A 9,342-nucleotide genomic window follows, 5' to 3' on the forward strand; every position below is an offset into this window, starting at 1 on the left:
GCATCTTAGGAGTCAGCTTAGGCTGTTGTTATAGATTCAGCTACTCGGAACAAGTTCCAAGTAGCACGGGCTATGGTGAGCCCGTAACTTACGGCACAGGAGCGAGGCAAGAAGCTCGGGCTATGGTTAGTCTGCAGCTTAGGCATTGTCCTGCACTATATGTAATCCCTCACATGTAGAAGTCAAACGCTGTGCACCTACGATTGCTAGATGGAAAAAAAATATGTAAGTTGAGAGACGCAGTTCAACCCCTAATGTCGAAATGCCCAACTACTTGGACTGGACGGTAGAGCGACGGTCTCGCTTTATGCAGGTCGGCGTTCAATCCCAGACCGTTCAACAAGTGGTTGGGCACCATTCCTTTCCTCTCCGTCCCATCCCAAATCCTTATCCTGACCCCTTCCCAGTGGTATATAGTTTTAGTTTAGTTCATTTATTATGCACCCCATACCCATCTTGTGGGCGGTAGTGGAAAGGGTTACAGAGGCACATAATGGGCTCAGGGACTGAACTCCACAATTCATTTAGCTAAGCAAGTTACAATCTTGATGAGCTAGTTACAAAATTCAATATAAGTCGTCACATCAACAATGGGTTCGAGATCGACCACAAGTACAGTTTCTAAATTAAGCAACTGACATATGTGGAGAGCTAGTGTCACAATTGATATGTTTGTCCTGCACACCGCCCCCCATCCAGGGGTGGTGTGCAGGACAAATATAGCTATATTTGCTATATAGCAAATAAACGCTATATAGCCATAATGGTTTGGCGCTTTCCCCTGATCTTCCTGATCTTTTCCCCCTTCCCCTGTCCCCAATCGAAATGTGGCGCGAAGTGTCCGAATCCCTGGCCACAGAACCATCTTTAATAACCGAATAATATCCTCCATACAAGCGATTTAAAATACCTCCTATGAATGATTTACAACACCGGCAGGAGGATGAAGAATACAAGACACTAAGAAGGAACCTTAAATGACATTAGAAACTAATTGAAGATTCCCAAAACGAAGTCGAAGATTAAGTCCAAACACAGCCACGTCAGGACAACAACAACAAAAGGGTCCTAGTGTCCGGGTTGTGAACGGATTATTTACCTGCATTAACCTGAGGACCATGATCTCTGGTGGCCTCGGCGAGGACAGGAAAGCAGCGGATTGTCAAAAGGTTCCCTTATTTGTCCTATCTAATTACCTTCAGCAGGAGGACATTCTGAACCCGAGAGAATCGTCAAGTGCCAGAGCAACCTGAGTAACTAAGACTACAAGCTGTTTCCGTGAGACAGTTAAGCAAGTCCCAGCTGTGTCTGGTTACAAGTGACAGGATGATCAACCCAGCGGGCTTTCTTCCTATTGGGGAGTGTTGTACATGCTGCTATGGCGGTGCGTCCACTCACAGGATGAGTGGCGCTGCCCAATACTGTCACTATGGCGGTGCGTCCACTCACAGGATGAGTGGCGCTGCCCAATACTGTCACTATGGTGGTGTGTCCACTCACAGGATGAGTGGCGCTGCCCAATACTGTCACTATGGCGCTGTGTCCACTCACAGGATGAGTGGCGCTGCCCAATACTGTCACTATGGCGGTGTGTCCACTCACAAGATGAGTGGCGCTGCCCAATACTGTCACTATGGCGGTGTGTCCACTCACAGGATGAGTGGCGCTGCCCAATACTGTCACTATGGCGGTGTGTCCACTCACAGGATGAGTGGCGCTGCCCAATACTGTCACTATGGTGGTGTGTCCACTCACAGGATGAGTGACGCTGGCCAATACTGTCACTATGGCGCTGTGTCCACTCACAGGATGAGTGGCGCTGCCCAATACTGTCACTATGGTGGTGTGTCCACTCACAAGATGAGTGGCGCTGCCCAATACTGTCACTATGGCGGTGTGTCCACTCACAGGATGAGTGGCGCTGCCCAATACTGTCACTATGGCGGTGTGTCCACTCACAGGATGAGTGGCGCTGCCCAATACTGTCACTATGGTGGTGTGTCCACTCACAGGATGAGTGGCGCTGCCCAATACTGTCACTAAGGCGGTGTGTCCACTCACAGGATGAGTGGCGCTGCCCAATACTGTCACTATGGCGGTGTGTCCACCCACAGGATGAGTGACGCTGCCCAATACTGTCACTATGGCGGTGTGTCCACCCACAGGATGAGTGACGCTGCCCAATACTGTCACTATGGTGGTGTGTCCACTCACAGGATGAGTGGCGCTGCCCAATACTGTCACTATGGCGGTGTGTCCACTCACAGGATGAGTGGCGCTGCCCAATACTGTCACTATGGCGGTGTGTCCACTCACAGGATGAGTGGCGCTGCCCAATACTGTCACTAAGGCGGTGTGTCCACTCACAGGATGAGTGGCGCTGCCCAATACTGTCACTATGGCGGTGTGTCCACCCACAGGATGAGTGACGCTGCCCAATACTGTCACTATGGCGGTGTGTCCACTCACAGGATGAGTGGCGCTGCCTAATACTGTCACTATGGCGGTGTGTCCACTCACAGGATGAGTGGCGCTGCCCAATACTGTCACTATGGCGGTGTGTCCACTCACAGGATGAGTGGCGCTGCCCAATACTGTCACTAAGGCGGTGTGTCCACTCACAGGATGAGTGGCGCTGCCCAATACTGTCACTATGGCGGTGTGTCCACTCACAGGATGAGTGACGCTGCCCAATACTGTCACTATGGCGGTGTGTCCACTCACAGGATGAGTGACGCTGCCCAATACTGTCACTATGGCGGTGTGTCCACTCACAGGATGAGTGACGCTGCCCAATACTGTCACTATGGCGGTGTGTCCACTCACAGGATGAGTGACGCTGCCCAATACTGTCACTATGGCGGTGTGTCCACTCACAGGATGAGTGACGCTGCCCAATACTGTCACTATGGCGGTGTGTCCACTCACAGGATGAGTGGCGCTGCCCAATACTGTCACTATGGCGGTGTGTCCACTCACAGGATGAGTGGCGCTGCCCAATACTGTCACTATGGTGGTGTGTCCACTCACAGGATGAGTGGCGCTGCCCAATACTGTCACTATGGTGGTGTGTCCACTCGCAGGATGAGTGGCGCTGCCCAATACTGTCACTATGGTGGTGTGTCCACTCGCAGGATGAGTGGCGCTGCCCAATACTGTCACTATGGTGGTGTGTCCACTCGCAGGATGAGTGGCGCTGCCCAATACTGTCACTATGGCGGTGTGTTCACTCACAGGATGAGTGGCGCTGCCCAATACTGTCACTATGGTGGTGTGTCCACTCACAGGATGAGTGGCGCTGCCCAATACTGTCACTATGGCGGTGTGTCCGCTCACAGGATGAGTGACGCTGCCCAATACTGTCACTATGGCGGTGTGTCCACTCACAGGATGAGTGACGCTGCCCAATAAACTCGCCCCTCGTTGCAAAATTAAAATTAAGCCAAGTATAACCAGCATTGCAAGATGACTTTAACAAGTAACAGCTACACAGGCCCCCCTCGAGCACAACTAGGTGAGTACAGGTAATATGTACAGGAATTTTGAGAATTATTCTCCTATCTGTTTAAGGCAAGGTGAACAGAGGCATCACGTGTAAGGAAATGAGTCCACCTATTTCTGTCCTCCCGAACAATTAAACCCGAGATCCCCGATTGTGAGTCAGGAGCGAAGCCAACTGTTTTATGAGACCATTGCTGCTGTTACAGTTTGTACAATCGGTACACGAGTTATATGTAGGGAGTTGGTATTTACATGATATTTAATTATGCATATTCGATATGTCTTACCTCGATATAAGTCCACTGTGTATGCATACACTCTGGCTTCCTGTGCCCAACACAATTAATTATTTTAATTATATTTGGATACATGCAGACGAGAGCAAATTTACCAGATTCTCAGCAGTAAGTTGCATTCCCACTCACTATCTTCATGTGATTTATGAATATATATTCATAAATATATATGAATATATATATATATGAATATATATATATATGAATATATATATATATATATATATGAATATATATATATATATATATATATATATATATATATATATATATATATATATATTTATATATATATATTTATATATATATATTTATATATTTAGTTTATGTTTATGCATCATTGTGCATCCCAAGTTTTCTTGTGTATTCAGTTTGTGGCGGGAAAATGGAGGGAGAATTAAATAGTAATGTTCTAATTGGTACTTTGTGGGAAGCTGTGGACTTTGTGAAACCTTTGAAACACAACATTTTTTATTTTCTCAGATACCTTTAAGTATAATTTGCACATATTTTAATTGAACTTTTTTTCAGGAATATAACATTTTAATTATTATTCTTATTATATAGAAGATTGCTTGTATGTCCATTGATTAAGAATTCTTTTTTTAAAATCTGAAACCTTTTGTTAATCTTGTACATGCATACAGTATGTACCTATACGTTCAATCATGATGTTGTAGGGAAAGAAGGCAATAGATATTAAAATAAGAAGAATATCACTCATCTATTCATCATATTTGCATACATCATATATATCTATTCATCATGTTTGCCCGAAACGCATTGCGTAATAGTGGCTTTAGGCATTGTATGTACTAGCTCTACCTATATATCAATCCATTAATGTAACATCACTTGTATGTATGTACCTTACCTGAATAAACATATTTATTTATTTATTTATTTATATTAATTGTATTATAGAATTGAAAAGAAAAAAAAAATAATAATAATAATATAGAGTCATATAGAGGAATGTCATTAGTCTTCAGATGCTTAAGAAAGTTATTGGTGTTCACGGAGTCAAAATTATCTCTTGTTAGGTTTATTGTATAATGTATGGTATCATTCAAAAGAGATGTTGTTTGGTAAAAATTACATGTAGCTACAAAGATATTGACAAATTATGGTAACATTTTGCTTCATCACAAAGTAAGTCTCTCGACTCGCTAGTGAGAGTCTCTGTACAGAGAAACATACAGCATCACGCATTTGTACGAGAAGTTTTTGCCAGTAGAACAAAGTCTATTATGGACTATATTATAACCTGCCGATGTATTGGAAACTAGTCCTCAGAGGTGCGGAGATAGGTGACTGGTATCCCAATGTTTGGCAGTTCATTTCTCGGAAACTGCTGAGTGTTAAGATCTGATATTATGGAACGTGGGAGAATTGTGTTTCTGTACTCTTTTTACTTGTAATATTTTTGACTGTGTTCTTCCTGCATTCGAAAACTCGCATAAAAAGATTCTATGTTCAGTGAATCGTTTCTGGGGAACCACCGTGCCTGTTAAAGTCTCGTATTAATGTGCAAGGTAGCATTGTGTGGTTAGTGTGTGTCCGTAACATTTTCATTTAATTTAGGCAAAAAAATCAGCCCACAATTTATGGGCTGATTATGGGCAAAATCAGCCCACAATTTATGGGCTGATTTTGGGGCTGGTCTTTGACCTTATTTATTACATATAATATGCCTTGTTGTGGACCATACCTCTGTCTGAAAATAAAATAAAACATTAAATATAAAGTCTTAAATTTAACAAATCAATAAATAACCTTTTCTTGATTTTTGTAAGAACCATTTATTGGCCTAAGGGCAACAGTGTTATTTTTATTCGTATAATTCTCCATTAAATTAGCCAGGCCCATAGTTGAGTCTTTGAGATTTTGTGTTTTTATAATTCCTTGTTTTTTTTCCGATTCTTACAAAAGAGACGCTTGGTTAAATTTGATTTGATGTTGCAGAGTTCTCTCTCTTCACACCCATTGATGGTGTAAGGAGATGTACGTGGACCGTGAATCCTTTTGGAATGTGATGCACATACCAGTCTTTAATGGAAACGTTTTCAGACACAGCCTAATCAAGGTGAGATTTTTGCATTTTTACCTCTAGGCTCAAACTTTATAACAATAATAATAGTAATGGTAGTTTATTTAGGTAAAAGTACTGTACATAGATGCAAAATGAGCTACAAGCAGACTTCAGGATTTTTTATGCTTTATAGTGTTACTCTTGTCCATGCTTAGCTCAAGTTATCCATGCAGAACCATAAAATTTATTATGGTAAATAATAAGCTCCTAAAAGAGATGCTTTTAGACATAATAGAATACAAAACAGTGTATTGCTTATCATTTGATTAGTTTTGTTGGGGCAGGGAGCCTGTGTATCTATATATACTTCACGCTTGTTCTGTATCAAGGTTCCCCCCTAAAGTCGAATTACCGACCCTCCCCTAGGATACAACCCTACAACAGTTGCCTAACTGCCGGGTACTTATTTACTGCTAGGTGAACAGAGGCATTAGGTGAAATGAAAGGAGCCAAACCATTCTGTCCCACCTGGGAATTGAATCTGGGATCCTCAATTGTGGGGTGAGAATGTAGTCAGCTGTACAAAGAGATGCCAAACAAGATACAAAAATCTTGCTTGAAAAGGTTAAATTCCATTTTCTGTTTTTTTTTTTTAGTATTATTGTATTTACTGTTTAGCATGGTGAATTTATTTTGTTTTGTGTGAGGAAAATATATATTAATTAGGGAATACAGAGACGAATTGAGCACGATTGGTGTCGCTGGGTGGCCCATTCTCTCAATTTGCCACTCCAAAAAAAATGCATCTCTTTTGCCTAATCAGAAACATGCAAACCTAAGCAACCCACCTAACCTGTTGAGGTTGATGCATAGAAAAATATCAATAAAAGCCTTAACAAAGTGCAAACGGAACAACCGAGGATTGGAAAGATGAATGTTAAAAAATGTCTTGCCAGACTTCATAGGAGAAGTAGAGAGTTGAGGTGAAGACACACCCAGTGGGCAACATTGGTTGAAAGTCACCCACGTTACATTCGATTTAATGTATAACATCGGTCACTTTCAACCAGCGGTGCCCTCTGGGTAAAAAATACTTTAGTCAAGAATGTCCAAATTCTCTTGATAGCTTCAAAAATAGAAGTAACACCTTCTTCAAGACAATTTCTTGCCCGTTCTTTAACATCTATGAAAATCAAAGATTCCATATACAATGCAAAAATCTTTTTGGAGCAATACAATGGAATCGAACTTGCGTTTTAGATCAGCTAAGAAGAATGTACTGTATTATCCACTAGACCACGATGGGTTTAAAAGTAACACAACCTGCCTAATGCATTCCTAACTATACAAAGGGTTTAGAAGGCACCGAGCGAGTACCAAATCCAATTTTTATGTTACTCGTCCACTGCTCATGCTTTCGTGTAGGTAATGAAGTCCAATTCTATTATTTTGTTTCGAAAAGATTTTCTCTTACATACACTGCATCTTGCTGTTGTGATTTCATTGTGCATTCCATATACTATGTTTGATAGCTCAGAGCTCACTAATTATCACTCCGTGCATTGCAAATAATGAGCACTAGCAGTGTATAAGAATTAATTTTTTCAACATTGTGTTAGGTGAGAGTAAACATAGCTGCGACGAGCCTGCACTAGGCCTAACCCCATTTTGTGTAGAAGCCGCCGAGTTAAGTTACAAAGCTGTAGACGGTATTAATAATTCCCATTGTCCGGGACAGAATGTCTGTACTTAGGTCAGTCTATGCCTCCCTAGGTCAATTTCTGACCTTCCCTAGGTCAGTTTCTGACCTTCTCCAGGATACAACCTACAACAATTGACTAACTCTGATACCTATTTACTACCTATTTCTGCCTCGCCCAAGGATCAGACTCAGGATCTACAGATTGTGGGCCGAATGCTTAGACCACCATGCTATAGGACCCTTAATGTACAAGTATTGCATAGTTTAAAGGCTGAAACATTATTTGGATGGATCTGCCATGTCACTGTAATTACGCAGAGTAATCATTTATATATAATCATACACTATATACAAGAGTTCTTACATTCTTGAACAGCCACTAGCTCGTATAGTGTTTCGAGCAAGTTCTTAATCCTAATTTTCCCTGGAACTCGACCCGCCAAATCGTTTAATAACCAGGTACCCATTCACTGCTGGGTGAACAGAGGCTACAGTTAAGGATTGGCACCCAGTCAATCCTCCCCCGGCCAAGACATGAACCCAAATCAAAGCGCTCGTGAAACGCCAAGCGAGTATCTTACCGCTTCACCACGGGGACTGCTTAATGTGTTGACATTAATCTCTTCACTTTCTGATTTTGACTTCAGTTTTAGCAAGAGGGAACACTAACATTATATAGCATGCATTAGAAATAAAAGTAACTCGTACAGCACAATATAATAACTGAAATGGCTATATAAATAATCAAGTAATAATACACTATATATATTTGACATGATATGTGTAGTACTGTAATGATGATTGCTTTATCAAATAAAGTTGCTACCTTATCGAAATTCAACTAAGGATTAAATGACATTCCAATTTTTTTTTTTATCCCATAACTTTTATATGCTACATTTATAAAGCAAATTTTATAACAAATAATAACCATTTTTATTAAAACAGTAATATATTGAAACCAAATGGCAATACTTTATTTAACATTAACAACTGTATTGTCATAATGGTTAAAATCACAGATAATTGGATTCACTGAGATACAGTATACACAACTTTGGAAATTCTGTAATCTCGTCTATCATATATATGGGAATTCTGATGAATTACATTCCTTCAAAACTTTGAGAGCTTTAGGCCCAAACCGGTATACAAAGCTTCTCTCTGACACGGGCAAAAGGGCTCCAGTGGCATAGTGGTAGCGTAGTCCCCTGGCAAAGTTTTCATAGCTCAAAGTCTCGCCGGCATGTCTACCGGTCCGCCTTCCCCACCGCTGCGCTATGACCGAAGGTTGAACGAGCCGGAACACTCCCGAGGTTTCGTTCTCCCAGCGGATGAGGGATGGATTAGTTGTGGGATCCTTGAGAAGACGTACCAGATACTCCCAGGATTTTGGCCCACGAAGTCTTTTCTTGCGATTTGTCAAGATCTTGCCAAAAAATGGATCTTTATCTTCCTTTTCCGTGTCATCTGGCGATTTGTTATGGCCTGTTAGATTCAGCGGAACATTAGTCTGTTGTAATGCCGCTCTGTTACCCGAAGAGTTTGAAAAGTTTTCTGGGAGAGGTGCTCGGCCATTGACAATAACAGGTCCCCCAAGCTGTTGATTGTGTACTTGCAAGCTGAACTGACTCAGGGAAGCATGTGAGCGGTATGTAGGAGGAACTTTTACTAGAAGATGACTACTGTGGCTGCTGCTCCCCTGATGCTCCTGCTCCATAATCTCGTGTGAAGGCCTTGCTGGCTCACTGTCAATTACCTGCAAAACAAGTAAATGAATAATTAAAGAATTGCAAACATCTACGAGTAGG

General features: G+C 41.9%; 2 protein-coding genes across 4 annotated transcripts in view; one reads left to right on the forward strand and one right to left on the reverse strand.

Moving 5' to 3' along the window:
• The first annotated feature begins 3,274 nt into the window (after positions 1-3,274).
• LOC123770487 (quinone oxidoreductase) overlaps positions 3,275-9,342 on the forward strand; it is a 94,596-nt gene continuing 88,528 nt past the window's right edge. Inside the window, exons 1-2 of one of the 2 annotated variants that reach the window (XM_069301766.1) lie at positions 3,275-3,514; positions 5,763-5,883. The gene's annotated coding sequence lies outside the window, so the exon portion shown is untranslated. The remainder of the gene's footprint in view (positions 3,515-5,762; positions 5,884-9,342) is intronic. The other variant, XM_069301763.1, reaches the window with a different exon arrangement.
• LOC123770486 (protein tramtrack, alpha isoform) overlaps positions 8,281-9,342 on the reverse strand; it is an 11,732-nt gene continuing 10,670 nt past the window's right edge. For both annotated transcript variants that reach the window (XM_069301760.1, XM_069301759.1), the window contains one exon: positions 8,281-9,290. In XM_069301760.1, the coding sequence (XP_069157861.1) occupies positions 8,613-9,290 (678 nt within the window). In that variant the 3' untranslated portion in view covers positions 8,281-8,612. The remainder of the gene's footprint in view (positions 9,291-9,342) is intronic.

Source organism: Procambarus clarkii, chromosome 46 (genome assembly GCF_040958095.1).
Source record: "Procambarus clarkii isolate CNS0578487 chromosome 46, FALCON_Pclarkii_2.0, whole genome shotgun sequence".
Taxonomy (NCBI): domain Eukaryota; kingdom Metazoa; phylum Arthropoda; class Malacostraca; order Decapoda; family Cambaridae; genus Procambarus; species Procambarus clarkii.